General features: G+C 37.5%; 1 protein-coding gene across 2 annotated transcripts in view; it reads left to right on the top strand.

Moving 5' to 3' along the window:
* The first annotated feature begins 5,097 nt into the window (after window positions 1-5,097).
* Window positions 5,098-18,476, top strand: part of insr.L (insulin receptor L homeolog) — a 66,047-nt gene continuing 52,668 nt past the window's right edge. The window contains 1 exon segment of one of the 2 annotated variants that reach the window (NM_001088233.1): window positions 5,098-5,414. In NM_001088233.1, the coding sequence (NP_001081702.1) occupies window positions 5,285-5,414 (130 nt within the window). In that variant the 5' untranslated portion in view covers window positions 5,098-5,284. 2 annotated transcript variants of the gene reach the window in all.

Below are 18,476 nucleotides of genomic sequence, written 5' to 3'. Positions count from 1 at the left end.
AGGAAAAAAAACAAAGAAAGAAAGAAATACAGAAGGTCTCTCTATATTATATACTGAGCAATGCTATATTCCCCACAGCAGACTTATAGGGGCCGATTCACTAAGGGTCGAATTTCGAAGTTAAAAATACTTCGAAATTCGACCCTCGGATTGAAATCCTTCGACTTCGAATATCGAAGTCGAAGGATTTAGCGCTGATCCTGCGATCGATCGATCGAAGGATTTTTCGTTCGATCGAACGATTAAATCCTTCGAATCGAACGATTCGAAGGATTTTAATCCAACGATCGAAGGAAAATCCTTCGATCAAAAAATCACAGGCAAGCCTATGGGGACCTTCCCCATAGGCTAACATTGACTTCGGTAGCTTTTAGCTGCCGAAGTAGGGGGTCGAAGTTTTTTTTAAAGGGGAAGTACTTCGACTATCGAATGGTCGAATAGTCGAACGATTTTTTGTTCGATTCGTTCGATTTCGTTCGACTTCGAACGAATTTAACCAATTCGATGGTCGAAGTACCCAAAAAATACTTCGAAATTCGAAGTATTTTTACTTCGAATCCTTCACTCGAGCTTAGTGAGTCAGCCCCATAGTGTATACAAACCTCTACTTTATTCCTAATTTATTTTATATAGAGCAGCTGTATCACCATTGTACAGTCTCTGCTTTGGCATCTTGAAATATTTACTGTCCCTGCTACTTCCACTGCATTCAACTTATTGCATAAAGCTTTTCCAGCACCTTACAGCTCCTGTCTCTCATTATAGCCACTAGGAAAGAGAACATTTCAATATATTTTTCAGATAAATTTGTATTTCCTCTTCCCTTTGTTTTCTGCTTTCCTTTAGCGTATGTTGTCTCAATCATAGAAAATTGATAATAAAATATTATTCATAACAAAGTTATGTTATGTGTCTTATATATTGAAATGGTAATAATCACTTATAGGAATCAGCCCTAGTACAACAACGAACGGTTCGTTTATGTGCATTGCTGGTACGATATTGTTATATAGAGCAGCTGTATCACCATTGTACAGTCTCTGCTTTGGCATCTTGAAATATTTACTGTCCCTGCTACTTCCACTGCATTCAACTTATTGCATAAAGCTTTTCCAGCACCTTACAGCTCCTGTCTCTCATTATAGCCACTAGGAAAGAGAACATTTCAATATATTTTTCAGATAAATTTGTATTTCCTCTTCCCTTTGTTTTCTGCTTTCCTTTAGCGTATGTTGTCTCAATCATAGAAAATTGATAATAAAATATTATTCATAACAAAGTTATGTTATGTGTCTTATATATTGAAATGGTAATAATCACTTATAGGAATCAGCCCTAGTACAACAACGAACGGTTCGTTTATGTGCATTGCTGGTACGATATTGTTTGTCCAGTGTTACAGACTTTGTTTTCTTTTAAAAATGAATATTATAATATAGCAAATAGGGTTTGAGAATACCCACCAATTTTCTTGCGTCCAATACAACCTGTAATTAAATTTCAGTTAAACATATATTTTAGAAATCTAGGTTTGCTATGATTACATATAAAATTTCCTTTTTTTAGAAGTCTGCTGCCGTTAGATAAAAACGTGTCTTTTTGTACAGAAGTGGGATACAAGTTGTTCCATGTGTTCTTACATGAACAATCAGGTATTATTATTATGAACTTTTTCTGTATGATGATATGAAGTTTATACAGCACTGTACACTGATTATTAAGGTACAGTATGCCCCTATGTCATAAAGCCTTACCTCTAAGTGGCACCTGAATGACTGAATGACCAAGGCTGACAGATTAGTCATCACCAGGATGGAGCTACATCCTACCTGAGCCCAAGTCCAGATACTAAACCCAACTTAGTTTCTGCTTTGTCTGCTCTGAAGGATGCTTGCATATGACTTATTTCCAAGGTAGATACAAGGCCTCAATGTTACACTGTAACTACTACACATAAGGGGAGAACATAAAAAGAACACAATGTATTTAACTGTATTGGACCCCTGTACCAATATTCATCCTGAGTCTACTTAGTGTGTGTAGATAGATAGTAGATAGATAGATACACACAAACGCCACATAGAAATGTAGATACAATCTTTATTCTCAGCATGCCAGTTTCTCAATCTTGGCAGCTAAAGAATTTTGAATTAACATGGCAGGATCCAGCAGGAAGTGATACAGTAGTACAATAACCTATCCTCAGAACTCAATTTGTTGCAAAATTAGAGCCCCGGTATCCTCTTTGCAGACTTCTGAAGATGCTGGGAGTTGCAGTTCCCAAAAAAGCTTAAACTCTGAAAGAATCTTCTGTGATAAAGCAAAAAAGTACAGGTCACCATTACATGACAGAAAATAGCAGACTCTGTACTGCATTCTTATATATTTAGATAAACATAGTGTCCTATTTTTTTGCTGTTTTTTTTCCATGTATGTTAGATAACCATTAAACAGCAGGAAACAACGCATACTTTGATGGGTAAAAAGAGATTCTCTTGTGTATATGACCTTGGTTTCAACCCACATGTGTAAGTTTTTAAGAAATAATGTTGCAGAACATGTGTATATATATATATATATATATATATATATATATATATATATATATCTAGCTTTCACATAGAGCCGCACACCATTTTTTCTAGTGAATCAGATAATATTTATTTGCATAAGTCTGTGTTTCAACATTTCGGCCCTCCTTCGGTGCAGTGATAACTTGAGAAAGGCCCTAAAGAGGGCCGAAAGTTGGAAAACAGACTTACGCAAATAAATATCTGATTCACTAGAAAAAATGGTGTACGGCTCTATGTGAAAGCTATACATAATATTTGAACCAGCACCCACATCTAAGAAATCCGGATCTGAGTATTAAAAAGTTAGTACATCACATGCCAAATGAACGCTATGTGATGTACTAACTTTTTAATACACACACACATATATATATATATATATATATATATATATATATATATATATATATATATATATATATATAGTGCACAAAAGAACCGCACACACAGGTCTTTGTAGTGAAGAAAATAGTTTGCTTTATTGCGACGTTTCGGCTCCTAAACTCGAGCCGTCATCAGGAAGCTCGAGTTTAGGAGCCGAAACGTCGCAATAAAGCAAACTATTTTCTTCACTACAAAGACCTGTGTGTGCGGTTCTTTTGTGCACTACAGATGATTGTTTCTAACCAGCACCCAGGCATTACCTTTGTGTAACGAGTGCACCAGCTTCGGACTGTATATATATATATATATATATATACACACATACAAAAATAGAAATGAATGAAGCAGCACTCTAATTAAAAAGTTAGTACATCACATGCCAAATGAACGCTATCCGATGTACTAACTTTTTAATACACTTTTTTGCATTATTCGAGTGCTGCTTCATTCATTTCTGTTTTTGTATATTATGTGTCTTGGGAAAGGTCCAAAGTGGGACCAAAATGTTGACAAATTTTTCTTTACTTTCACCCCATTATTAAGCCATGGAGTATGTCTGTTGCTGAGAAACATATACATATATATATTCTCAATCACTATAGACTAAGACATATATTCTAAAACACAGCACTATAGACTTGTAGACTAAAAAAACAGTAACAATGTCATGTGACCAGGTCTGGACTGAGAGTCAAAATAGGCCCTGGCATTTCAGGTAAACAAAGGCCCAATCAGCCCATAAAGAGGCCCAAACAGCCCCAACCAGCCCACTAAATACCGACTTTCTATGGCACCTTATAGCAGCATTTGCCAGAACAGACAGATTGCCAGTCCAGACCTGCATGTGACTTCCAAAGTACTTGCCCCCTTAAATGACTTGTTGGTCTGTGCTGTGGCTGTTTTGCTAATACAATTATATTTTAGCGCAGCAAAACAAATAAAACACATTAAATCACCTGTAAGCTCTTGGGTTTAGACCATCCCTATAGCTGTTTTGTCTGTGTTAGAATACATATACATATTTCTAAGCTGTGTTTTCCGTCAGCCAATGATCCTCTATGTATAAACTAACAATAATAACCTGTAAAACAACTTCAACTTCATCCACTTTTCACAAAGTATAAGCAATTTATTTAAAACACAAAAAAAAACAGTTAAGAATAAACTAACATGCCCCAGGCTTGTTTTGCTTCCAATTCACCCAGTTTTCTCCTAACTATGTCCTTGGGAATTGTTATGGTTGTGCTTTGAAGTGTTTGTGAATCAATCCAGTAGAAATAGGAGGAAGGGAATCCATTCTGTTAGCCGTGCTCCGGGCCAGGTTTTTACACAAGCCAGTTCTTCTCTCCCAGCTGACTAACAGCTCTTGTTTACTGGTTGGATACTGGCTGGGAAAGGGTGGGGGGAGAGACTTTGCAAAGAACTAGTAACATATATGTTCATGGTTATTTTTTAGCACTAATCTCTCGTTTGTTTTTACACACTTTTCCCCGTCTATAATTCCCTGGGCGGAGGGAAAACGGAAGAAGGAACACGGTGCCAGGATTCCAGATCAGGGAGCTACAGATCAACGAGATTCTTGCGGCAGTGTCTCGGGGGCTGAAGACACACGGAGCGATCAAGTGTTTGAGGATCATGCGCTGGGCCCCATAGAAGAATCCACACATGCACGACCCCAGCAGCACAGCTTGGCATTGTCCATATTGCGGATACAGCCCGAATTAATCATCAGGAAATATTCTCTTCTCACCCCCTCCTCCTCCTCCTTTTGCTTATTTTGGGGTGGAAACACAGTTTATGAGAACACAGGAAAGGAAAAAGATTTGTTTCCCTTTTTTTTTTTAAACCGATTTCCTTGGGAGAAAGTTTTTTTTTTTCCATAAATATTTTTTTACAGGATTTGAATATTTTTTTTTTTTTTTTTTTTAAAAAAAAGCTCAGTGGCGGCTTGGGGAAAAAACAAAACAATACAAGTATTTCTAAAGAGAATCCCCAGCTGACAAGAGAGGGGATTTCCAAAATAAGAATATCTGGAGGGATTCCAAACCTAATCACGTTGTATTTGGAGCGGAAATCTGTATTTACATATATGTAGATTCCTTTCTAGAAGCTGCTTTTATAAACCATGCTGCCTCAGTATCTGAGCTGTCACAATCACAGCATTAAATAAAGACCTTACTTAGGGACATTGTTTTTTGTTCTTAATTGGATTTTTAATTATTTTTTTTTTTACCTTTTGTCCTTGCCAATTTTAGTAAGCCAGACTCCCCCCCTATAGCTGCTGCTGGGGAAATACTACTACAAGGTGGGGGAGCTGAGCTATAGGCATGGGACAGGGTGTATTGAGGGGTGAGGGGCACCCCAATAATAACCCCAATAGCAAGGTGGGCTGGAAGTCACTTGTGGGAATAATCACCATTTTTATGCTTATTCTGTGCGACCAAAGCGACGGCAAAAGTGAGTATGATATTTGGTGTATAAATATTCCATGTGTAACCATACTAGGGAGCGGTATGGAGTTCTCTGCTTACACTTAAATAGCAACCTAGTGATGAGTTCTTTCTCTTAGTTACACACGTTATTCTATGGGAGTCCAACCTACTACAACTCCCAGAGCGCCCCTTGTCAAAAGGCGGGTCTGGTAGTTGTTTAATAACGCTTAGTGATCAGCATGTTTGATTTCCAGACTTCTGTGTAGAAATGTAGCCGCTTTTGCTTATAGTTTTTATTTGGTAGGGGTGTTGTTTGCATTTGACGTTTCAGGCCTCTGTGAGGGCAGACGCACACTGCTAAAATGGAGGCGGCCGGCTCGGTGCGGTGAGCTAGGCCTCTTCATTTGAGATTGTAAACATGTTGGGGGTGGGGTTGGGGCCTGCTACTGGGGCCACCGCCTACTTGGCCCTCTTGAGCAGCTGAAAATCGAATTAATAGTGACGTTAGATTCATATCATTCGACTCTATACTTTATGGGAAGCGTATATTGTGTTGTTTACACGTGAAGTGAATTTTACTACGTGGAACCGTTTAGTGTTGCCAGCTCATCCCTCCTCCTAATCCGGACATACGCACAGAGACAATCCACATGGCATTGAATGTGCGTGTGGCATATGCTTTCCACGCAATGGTGTGTGTGTGTGTACCTGCAGATTGAAACCCTTCATCATAGGGATTGTATGTGTGTCAGGGCTTGGTAGCAGGAGCCATGCACACTGACAACCTTACTAAGGAGAACGTGTACTAGGAATAATGCCATGAGTAGGGTTGCACTTCAGAAACTGGTTGTGCAACTGGTTATGGTGAAAATATTGAAATGCCGACAGAAAATGTACTGGATGGAAGGGCAAATTTTGGTCTCCTTCTCTGCGTAAAAGACACAGATGGGAGGTTGTTGGTATTCTACAAAAAACAGAAGGTTTCACAGCTGGAGATTGGAATTGGTTCTGTGTCAATTGAGGGAAATGATACCTTTTTTAAATATATTGTACTCCAATATAGTCAGTACAACTGAACAGTGACAGCCCGAGCTAGGGTTGCCACCTTTTCTGGGAAACAATGCCGGCATTCCTATATATTTATCATCTTTCCCTATTAATAACATAGGGATCAGCCATCATTTTTACCGACCAGGCCGGTAAGATACCGGCCAGATGGCAACCTAGGAGACCCCACACGTTGCTCCACTAACGTCTGCCAATGTATGTTTGTAGAGTTTTCAGAGACAAAATCACTTATGTGAGCACTTCCTTTGGCTAGAGAGCAAGCGTTAATGCTGGGTAAATTATAATGTCTGTTCAGAAATGGCGAGTACAGTCTACTGTTGCTCCCTTTTACTGCATATCCTATTTGAGGCAGCTGCAAAGTGTTCCTGGCAATCGTTTTTCAGATGTTGGCAGCTATGTATGGTGTGAGCCATATGTCTTCCTTTATTACAAGGTTATGATGTATCCGGAAAGTGCTCACTCGGTTTGCTCTTTTTATGCCGTAAGTGTGGGTAGGTCAAATACTAGCAGACTGATAACCATGATTCCCCTGGCTCTAAAATTATTAGGTTATTCAATATATGTTTATATCATGTTGCTCTGAGCAACATGGGCTGCAAAAAAAGCTTTTCTCTCTCCCAAAGTAGCCACGCTGGCTTTATATAAAATTGGCTACCTTACTACATAAACTTTTGTGTTCCACTGCTGGAATTAGTGTAACGTTTCGGTTGTACTGCAAATGATTACATAATATAAAATATGTTTCATAGCTGATCATAACATTGTTACACGTGGCAGCAACTCATGAGCTGTTACAACACAGCTGGTTACTTGGTGTTTTACATCATGTCGGTTTCTGCACTAAATTCATCTTTTTGCAATTTACATTGTGTTCTGCAGCAATAAACTGCATTCTTACAACTAATATAAAAAGTCATTGGTACAAAAAAAGCTCCTGTAATGCCTTATTTATTATTTTAATTTGAAACTAAATACCTAGCATTCCAGTGAATTGAAAAAGTGTTATTTTAGATTAATAATAGCATCAACAACCTGTGTAACTGCCATGAATGTCCTGAAATCTGAACATAGAGCTGGCTGTTCAAATTTGATACAGTGATTTCCCTTTATTCACCTAGTTCCTATTGACTTCTATTACTAAACCCATAAATATCTCATTTTGCTCTTTTAATGCCTCTCTATAAATTATGCTGCTCAATATGCCTCTCTATAAATTCTTTAGTGTGTCTATAAATCCACCATTAATCCCATTAAATATCTCCCAGTAATGCAGCCTATTACACCTTCTCTGCACATTTTAGTTTTACTGAAACTGCCCTTCCTGTACCAACATCAAATGTTTTACATAACACCCTTCCAAAAGTGCCTTTTTATACTCAATGTTATATAACCCTGTATCTCTGCATAATGCTTTATATATCCTTTGTTTGTTACACCTCACATTACTAAAGCTGGCCATAGATGTAAAGATTTTTAAAAGATCCAATTGTTATTGTGAGACCACAAATATTTCGAAACGATCGTTTAAATGTACGATGTGTCCATCAACTAAAAAGACCATTTCAGGCGATATTGCCAACAAAACTGAAGGGGAGCTCCCTGCTTGGCCCTGCAAACATAGATAGATTGCACTTGGACCGATAAAGATTTTTTAACCTGGCCAATCAATTTTGTGACAGATGTCAGTAGAAAAATCGTACGATGTACGACCGTTCGAATCCCACTAACCGCACGATAATTCGATGAATTGGTCGGACTTCGCTAAAAGTCGTTCGGCAACGAAAGATCTTTGCGTTTATGGGGACCTTAAGTTGTACGGACCCAATCAATTGACAAACAGGTTGCTCAGATTACTATAAAAAAAATATTGATTCTTTCAGCACAGGTTTGCCCAGTGACCTAAAATAGTTGCTTGTGGGGTCATCAGCCAAACAAGTTCTGCTTAGTGGACAACTGGGGTTATAAGGCAGAACTTTTGCCTTGCAGCACTTGGGGTTCTTAGTTTGATTCCAACCTTAGAACTTTTTTTTTTTTTTTTGTATGTTAAAATGATGAATTATTTTATAAATTGCATGAGAGAATTTGAAGGTGTGGTCATTTTTAATATAAATATCAAAGGGCTATAATCCCTTGAGGGTTTTTGGTTGACTAATTACAGTATTTGAAAATACAAATGCTGTTCAGTGGGCACTTTATTTTTTTGGGAGTCTCATTTACCCTGTTATGTTTTTTGTAAATGTTATTGAATGTGAATGTGCTAGAGGCAATAGTTATATACCCAGTATATAGTTCAACTGTGCAAGCTACAATTATTAACTTTGATTCCAACCTGGAAACTACATACAAGAAGTTTATATGTGTGGTTTTCTTCTGGGTTCTTTGGTTTCGTACCATACACCAAAAACATGCATGCAGGTTAATTGACTACTGATGAAATTGATCACAGGTAGTGTGTAATATGTGAATAGGTTATTGATTTTAGTTTGTAAGTTCCACTGGGGCTGATGTGAATGATAAACAATCACTTAGCTGTATGAATGTGATGGTGTTTTGTAAATGATACTAATAAATTGACCAGAATGTGATGTTCAGGGTCCCCATACAAACAGATGGTCATTCAGTTTGTTCTAAATTAGTAATTTAGATAAACTATGTATGTGTCCAGGCTAAGGCAAATCTGTACCCTTAGGGGCTATGTTGCTTAAAACATTGGAGAAAAACATCACCAATGCCTGTGGCAGATCAGATCTTTTCTTTTGTTTTTTGTAACTGTTGAAATTTAATTGCTGATTGGTTGCTATGGGGAACTTCACCGGTGATGTTATTCAATGTTTTAACTGTTATGGCTGTGGAAAACTGAATGAGGCAGATATTTTTTCTCGGGTGATACCATTTTACATCTCGTGATCAGCATGTATACAAATTAGAGTTTGGATTTGGTATTCTGAATTCAAGGTTTTTAGATATGGGACACCTTTAGTCAGCCCTAACACCCTGATGAAATCAGAAATTCCTTAAAGGACAAGTGCTGACTGGGTGATCCCTTTTTTATAGGACAGCACTTGATATCCTCCTTCTTTGCTTATTTGGAAATATAAATAAAATAAATCAAATTCTATGAACCTTTGTTAACCCATCCTGCAAGTGTTATATTCAGGAACGGAGGCTGCGCTACACAAGAAATAATTGCTACTTGTGCTTCTGCCATGATTTTTATGGTGTAGTTTTTATTTGTAAATTACACTGTTTTCACTGCATATAATTCACGCAACAATATAAAAGTACAATCAACAAGTGTATTTTTTTATTTGTAATATTGGTTTGTAGGCATCCATCTCCGGTCATTTTGCCTGGTAACTTGCTTTCAGAAAGAGCCAGCACTTTAGGATGGAACTTGCATTTTGGCAGTCTGTTAATTTTCCTACACAATGTAACTGAATGTGTCTCAATGGGACTTGGATTTTTTCAATTGAGTGCTGTTCTTAGATCTACCAGGGATCTGTTATCTTATGTTAGGGAGCTGCTATCTGGTTACCTTCCCATTGTTCCCTTGTTAAGGTGGCCATAGATGTAGAGATCCACTCATTTGGCGATGTCACCAAACGAGCGTCTCTCTCTCCCCGATATGCCCACAAAGAAGTGGGCGATATCGGGCTGATCTGATCGTGGGACCTCATAGACGCAGAGATGCGGCCGCAATCCGATGGGATTTTTTTATCCTGCCCGATCGAGATAGATATAAATCGGGGAAGCCCGTCGGGTGGCCCCACACTCGGTCTGTCTGCAGCTTTTATCGCCTGAGTATGGGGGCCTTTAGGCTGCTGGGGAAGGGGTTGATATACTCCAACTTGCAGTAAACAGTGACTGAAGTTTATCAGAGCACAAGTCACATGACTGGGGGTAGCTGGGAAACTGACAATATGTCTAGCCCTATGTTGGATTTCAAAATTAAATATAAAAATATCTGTTTGCTCTTTTGAGAAACGGATTTCAGTGTAGAATTCTGCTGGAAAAGCAATATTAACTGATACGTTTTGAAAAAAAAAAAAAAAGATGTTTTCCCCTGACTGTATCCCAGTCTAAGGAATCACGTGGCACCAAAACTTGCAGTATATACATATCACTCAATGTTTTATGAAAAGCATGATTGTAATAAAATGTTTTAAGACATTTTGAGTGTTCTTTTAAACTAATCATTTACATTTGATTGAAAACAATAGTACCTTCCTCACATTACAGATTTTAGTCTGATTGTAGGTAGACTGTCAAACTGTGCTGTAAATTGTACTAAACTGCTTGCATTTGGTGTAGGGTCAGGGTTTTTCAATGACTTTTGTGGAAGCTGAACTATCTGTGACAGCCAGTTATGAAGTTATAATTGCAGATTTGTCCCTTACAGTTTTAGTCAGATCACATAGTGGGAAATCTCATATAACAGGTATTGAATGCATTTTTTATGAGCACAATCTGAGCTGTTGGATTTTATTGATGGCAAACAATTTCTTGTCAGCTGAATCCACATCCTAAACTGTGCAGGACAAACAAGTTCTCCGTTCCATGGGCACATGTGACATTTGTCTGATCTTTGAGAGTTCTAAGAGCAAAAAGCTTTACTTTTAAATCCTTCGAAGGTTATTTAAAAAACACCTTATTATGAACTTAACCATCCATAGACACATATAAACAGAGCAAAATGATGGATGATAGAATATAATATTCACAAACAGTTAGTCTTTTGTGTTTTCCTGTTCCTCTAGGAATGTGCTAGCATTGTTCTATGCTTATTCTTTTGTGCTGGTAGTATTCACCTGTTAATCTGAAGTATGCTAGCATTTGGGCCCTTTGCAGGATTTCAAAAATGGCGAGATGAGAATGAGATTTCAGTTTTATGCTTTAGACTCCCCACAGCCCCACAGTTGATGACCTTGTCTTGTGAAATGTTATTTTCCTTGACAAATATTTTTCAGCTGTGTCATTCTTTCAAGTTCAAATGTAAATAACCCGCGAAAATATATTTATGCAGGTTTCCGACAAAGTACCTGCACTGGAATGTTTTTTTCCTCTCCCCTTCTTACTCCTCTATTGTATTGCTTTTAGAGCAAATATGATTCTAAACACCTCTTTATACACCACTGCCTCCTGTTGATAAAGTGTTTGACTATCGCAGACTTAACGCAAAAAATGGGAAACAAACAAAAGGTAGTCAGAAAGGCTAGCCGGCTAAATAGCAAGTTGCTGAAAGAAATGAATACCCATTCAAACATATTTATGTTTTCACATGACTTTTACTATGCTGGTCCAACAAAAAATATATAATGTTCTTTCTGACCATTTAAGCATTAACCCAACAAGATTATTTTGGTTCCAATAAGGATTAATTATATATTAGCTGGGATCAAAAAGGTACGGTTGTATAAAAAATATTTTAAAAAAATTTGAATTATTTAATGGGAAATGGCTTTCCCGTAATTTGAAGCTTTCTGGATGGCAGGTTTCCAGATAATTAGCTTTATCTGACAAAAGTAATGTTTGAAGCCAATGTTCCTTATAGGGAAGGTAGATAAAAAAAAAAAAAAAAAAAAAAAAGTAGAAAGGCCTGTATTTTTTGCCAGAAAATGTGGCAATCCTACAGATAACGGATCTCATACCTGCACCAAATTTTCAAATATACTTCTTAACACTTACTGCTTTGTGTACCAACATTTTTTCTAATATAATATGAATTCAAGTTATATTTGCATACAAAAATGTCTTTTTGCACCATAGTGTATTCCACATAATTTTGCTTTTCAGAATGGCTATTAAGATTATTTCCTAAATTTTCATCAGCGTTTCTCTTTTTAATTCAAAATAAGACTGAAGGTCTGATTTAGTAACATTAGGGGAAAAAAAGCACGTGATCGGGGTTTCTGATTTAACAGATTATTATTATTCTGAAATGAAAATATTTGTCCAGAAATTTTTTTATTAACTTGACACTTGTATCAGGTTTGATAAATGTTTAAATTTGTTGAAGTAGTTTCCTTTTATGAAAAGTGAGCAGGCAGATTGTCCTTTCATTTTAGTGCACATTCTAGTTCATAGCTTAGTAAACACAACTTTACATCTGTTAATATAATTGCTAATGTGCACCTTGGACACAAGTCATAGAGTTCTCTGGGGCACAAAAGTTAATATTTATTGTAAACAGATTGGAAAGAGCCACCTTCTTCTTTCTGTGTCATTAACCCTTAAGTCGCATAAAATACTTGTAAGCAACCTATGTAGGACATGTAAGCGCTTGAGGTCCTGATGAACTTGTATTCAACATGCAGCAAATGAAAATGTTTGGTAACCCCTCTTAATTCTTTGGAGTTTGGAGCTTTCAAAATAGCAAATTCCTTTTAATATATAACATGACTTATGGAAGCAGTAGTATTTCAGCAGTGACATCGTTTATTGGATTAACAGAAAATATGCAATATGCATCATAACTAAATTAGACAAGTGCATAAATTTGGCCACCCCAACAGAGATATTACATCAATTCTTAGTTGAGCCTCCTTTTGCAAATGTAACAGCCTCTAGACGCCTCCTATAGCCTTTGATGAGTGTCTGGATTCTGGATGGTGGTAGTTTTGACCATTCGTCCATACAGAATCTCTCCAGTTCAGTTAAATTTGCTGGCTGCCGAGCATGGACATCCTGCTTCAAATTATCCCATAGATTTTTCAATGATATTCAAGTCAGGGGATTGTGACAGCCATTCCAGAATATTGTACTTCTCCCTCTGCATAAATGCCTTTGTAGATTTTGAAGTGTGTTTAGGGTCATTGTCTTGTTGGAATATCCAAACCCTGTATAACTTCAACTTTGTGACTGATGCTTGAACATTATCCTGAAGAATTTGTTGATATTGGGTTGAATTCACCTGACCCTCAACTTTAACAAGGGTCACAGTCCCTGAACTAGCCACACAGCCCCATAGGATGATGGAACCTCCACTAAATTTGACAGTAGGTAGCAGGTGTTTTTCTTGGAATGCGGTGTTCTTCTTCCACCATGCAAAGTTCTTTTTTGTTATGACCAAATAACTAAAATTTTTGTCCCCTCAGTTCAAAGTACTTTGTTCCAAAATGACTGAGGCTTGTCTAAATGAGCTTTTGCATACAACAAGCGACTCTGTTTGTGGCGTGAATGCAGAAAGTTCTTCTTTCTCATCACCCTGCCATACAGATGTTCTTTGCAAATTACGCTGAATTGTAGAACGATGTAGAACAATGACACATCTGGAGCAAAGATGTTCTTGCAGGTCTTTGGAGGTGATCTTTGGGTTGTTTGTAACCATTTTCACAATCTTCCACATATGCCGCTCCTGTATTTTTCTTGGCCCGCCATACCTGGGTTTTACAGCAACTGTTCCTGTGGCCTTCCATTTCCTGATTACATTCCTTACAGTTGAATCTGACAGTTTAAACCTTCAGTTTTTTGTAGCCTTCCCCTAAACCATGATACTGAACAAACTTTGTTTTCAGATCTTTTGAGAGTTGCTTTGAGGATCCCCATGCTGTCAGTCTTCAGAGGAGAGTCAAACAGAAGCACAACTTCCTGCCTATGAAGTTCAAGGCTTAACGCGCTAATCCAACCAATTTGATGTTGCCATTTATCAGTATTAAGCCGTTACATGCATTAAAATTAGCAAAATTACAAGGGTACCTACAGTGAAACCAGTTTTTCACATTTAATTTCATACAACTGAATATTGCTTCACTAAAAATCTTTGTTCAGAAAACACCCCATTACTCGGATGTATATAACTCCTAGATCTGAAGTTAGAGCTGCGGCCTTCTGTGGTTTTTACCTGCCCTTATTGTTATGGGAATCATGCAAAGGCATATCAAATCCTACACTGACATTTGTTCTGTAAGATTTCTCCAAACAAGCAAAAATTAAGATATATATTTTTGTAATAATTGTGTTTTGCAGCCCTCCCAATCAGTGTCAAAGTTATGCAGAACTCTTGATGTACTGACAGTGAAAGCTGGTGGTGGAAGTCGCATGCTGTGAAGTTCTTTTTATCAGCATGGCCGGTTGGGGTGATAGCAAATAGGGTAGTTTTGTTTAATTTTGCCTGTGCTACTGATGGGTGACAACCCAAAATACCTTTGCACCTGGAACAGTGAAGATCACTGTGAGTAAAACAGTAATAGGGTAATTGTGCAAACTGTCTGAGGGTACCGTTATTATCCCATTATGCCATTACCTTTAACGTATAAGGCAGGAATTATAGTGTATAACACACAAAAGCTGCACGCGAACTTGTTTCAGTTAACCTTCAAGCCCTTGAACTCAGTCCAATTCAGAATCTGTGGCCCTATTTGAAAATTAGGGTGTACAAGAGTTGTTCAAATAACTTGAGAACATGGAGCAAATCCACTACGGTATAAACAGATATAGGTTCCCTTATCTGGAAACCCGATATCCAGAAAACTCCGAATTACGGAATGGCTGTCTCCCATAGACTCTATTTTATACAAATAATCCAAATTTTTAAAAATGATTGCCTTTTTTTTCTCTGTAATAATAAAACCGTAGCTTGTTCTTGATCCCAACTAAAATATAATTAATCCTTATTGGAAGCAAAACCAGCCTATTGGGTTTATTTAATGTTTAAATTAATTTCTAGTAGACAGAAGGCATGAAGACCCAAATTACGGAAAGATCCGTTATTCGGAAAACCCCAGGTCCCGAGCATTCTGCATAACAGGTCCCATACCTGTACCTGCAAAAGCTGTTATTAATGCAAAGGCAAAATATGACTGCGTGGAATTCAAATATTTATGCAAACAGAATATTTGACTTTTTTTTTTTCTTACATTTTTTTCTAAGCAACTATTTTTTAACGTGACTTTTTTTTTGTGTTTTGGTGCCTTGAAGCAATAGTATCACAGAGGAAAATTTCAGTGTAGGATCTATTATCAATGGGTCTAGGCATTGTAATTATATGCTCATGTTATCAGATACTGACCTGGCCCTTCACTGTAAGCTACATGTGGCATTTCTGATAGGATCATATGTTATTTTATATGCCTAATGACCCACACTGCTTATTTTATCTGTGTGAACTCAGCATACCCATCTGACTTCATGCAGCGGGGATGTAATATACTCTAGTCTAGGTAAATGGATGTGATTCCCACAAAATGATTGTCTCAATTGAGAAAACTAATAGCACCAGATGGGAAAGCAAGCTCAGTGAAAAAGTGTCCATACTTTATTAACACTTACAATGTATACATTTTTATCTCTCATAAAATCAAGATGTTTGATTTCATGTTAGGCAAGCAGACAAAACTTGGCTGTTGGTAGAAAAGTGCACAGTGAAAAGGAATGCAGCAGTATTTGTAAATCTAGATCTTTAGGTTTTTCTATGTTTTATTTGGTCTTGCCTCTGGCACCCTGCAATTTGTGCTCATTTGTACCTGTGTAATCTTTGTCATATTTACGCTCTGGTACTGTCTGGCCAGGGGCGTAACTACAGAGGAAGCAGACCCTGCGGCTGTAGGGGGGCCCAGGAGGTAAAGAGGCCCATGAGATCCTAATTCATATTCAATCTCAACAAATATTGGTAAAACGAGTCAACCTCTAGACATTTTGGGGCCTGAAAAATGCTTTTTTCTGTGGGGCCCAGTAATATCTAGTTATGCCACTGCGTACTGCAATGCATTTGTCTGCTTTATTTAAATTCTGTGGCCTTTTTTGAATGTATCGGCGGCTGTGTGGTCTAACCTGATCTTGCTGTGAATTGTCATTTTATCGCTTGTCTTTAAAGACTTTAATATTCGGAAGGGGTTTTTTACAGTGAGAGCTGTGAAGATGTGGAATTCTCCCCCTAAATCAGTCGTACAGGCTGATACATTAGATAGCTTTAAGAAGGGGTTGGATTGCTTTTTAGCAAGTGAGGGAATACAGGGTTATGGGAGATAGCTCATAGTACCAGTTAATCCAGGGACTAGTCCCCTCTGAGGCAAATTGGAGAGGCTTCAGATGTTTTTTTTTGCCTTCCTCTGGATCAACTAGCAGTTAGGCAGATTTAAAAAACAAAAAACAAACAAAAACTGAAAGGTTGAACTTGATGGACGTGTGTCTTTTTTCAACCTTACTTGCTATGTGACTTGTGCTTCCTATTTCCCTAAACTACAAAGGGCTATGTATGCTACTGGAGGTGTTCTTTATCTGAACTTTTTTTTTTTTTTTTAGTCATGCCTGTTATTTGGATTTTAGGGGGGAGAGCTACCCGAAAAAAACAAGTAAAGTTCAGTACACAGTTTGCAGTCCAAAGTTCTTCTGCACCCAGCTGTCAGCAAACAGCCAGGGAATGCAGATTCACTGTACTGTATAGAAGAGGAGACAAAACTAAGCGTTGTTTATTAAAAAAAAAAAAAAAAAAAGATTAACTGCAAATCTGGAGTTTGGGCTCACGCTGTGTTTTGGCATTAACGGATTAAGGAGAAGTATCAATTAACACCTTTTGATTTATGACCTCTTGCGGTTTAATGTTTTAGTTCAGGTTGTTAGGAAGTTGGATGCATTGAAAGGTCGATGAGTTTTATTTTCCCCCAACCCCTTGCAAATATTCAAATTAGAAATATTTATAGCAATGAAGGGTGTGTGTAAATGCAAAGACAATCAAGGAAAAAACATAGAGGAAATTAATTTCCCTGTATAATAGAATGCTTCTGTTTCCAAACCGGTAACTGACCTCTTTGTTTCACTGATAAGTACACTCTGTTGCTAGGAGGGGCCGACTCTTTAAACAGTTGTTTACTCTTTGGTCCAAAGGAAAGATTCCTTAAACATGCCAGTGTCATTTGGAAGGGCAGACATCTGAAGTATTTCACAGAAGAGGTCAAGCCCTGATGGATTTTAAATATTTAGAGGCATGTTTATCATAGGATGAAAAGGCAATTATTCTCTATATAGATGTCCAAAAATACTCCCATACCCCCATATAAATTAGTGGATTCTTTTTTCAGCCTCAGAGCAGTATGTTTCTTAATATTGTTAATGGGCCAAAATTACATATTTTTTATTTTTCTGTTGTCCAATGTAAATGACTTACATAATTCAATTCCTATAATTTCTTTCAAGAAATTACTCACTTTGCAGTTTTAGTGCTGAGATTCTTCATCGATCATCCTGTTCATCTTACAGGAGGCTAACTCGGGTTGTTGAGAGCATGGTCTGGCATTGCTTGGGCAAAGTGACTCTAAAGAGAAGGTTTTGGTACATTTGTATAATGGTGGAGGATATATAAAGTATATTTTTGTTAGTTGCTATACTTCCTCTCATGAATGTTTTAGTGGCACAAAATGCATCAGCAGGGACTAGCCAGTGAAGTTTCTGAAGGATCTGCCTGTGGTATGCAATATCGTAAAGTATTTATAATGTTACCTTACTCTAAATAAACCATTCATTGGATGATCTACATTGTTTTTATTTGTACTATTTTAGTTTTTTGGTTTCTTATGTAGAAAACAGTTAATTTTGTGTAGCTCACAATATAGAAAACTAAGGATTTGTTTTTTCAGACCACTGAATTAAATTAATTTCACTGGTGCTGGTTCTAGATATTGAAGAAAGTTTGAATTCCAGCATCGCTCTCATTCTGCTACACAAATACAATCTTCAGCACAGTATTTTCTGCAAAGGCAATTAACATGGAAAAGAAAATAATTTAACTTTTATGGTCTAATGCACAAGCTTTGGAATACAAAACAGATGTTTGTAAGAAGCAAAATGTTAGAGTTGCTGGATAGGAGTATAAGGGCTGGATGTCTCCTCTTCTACCCTCCCCGCTGAAAGCAGGCCAGTAAGAGGATCCATTAGAGGTTATGTGTACATGAGTCTCGTGTTTGATGTGTGATGAGGTCACAAATCATTGCAACAGGGAATCTGATATTCACAGGCGAAATTAATAGGGCGACTACTTCTCAGAGCCTTTTTAGGTCTGCGAGTGTCTGTGTGTGTTTGCAGATCA

The sequence above is a fragment of the Xenopus laevis genome, chromosome 1L (assembly GCF_017654675.1).
Source record: "Xenopus laevis strain J_2021 chromosome 1L, Xenopus_laevis_v10.1, whole genome shotgun sequence".
NCBI classification, from domain to species: Eukaryota; Metazoa; Chordata; class Amphibia; order Anura; family Pipidae; genus Xenopus; species Xenopus laevis.
The sequence above is the reverse complement of the archived record's forward strand: the minus strand, read 5'-3'. Positions and strand labels throughout refer to the sequence as shown.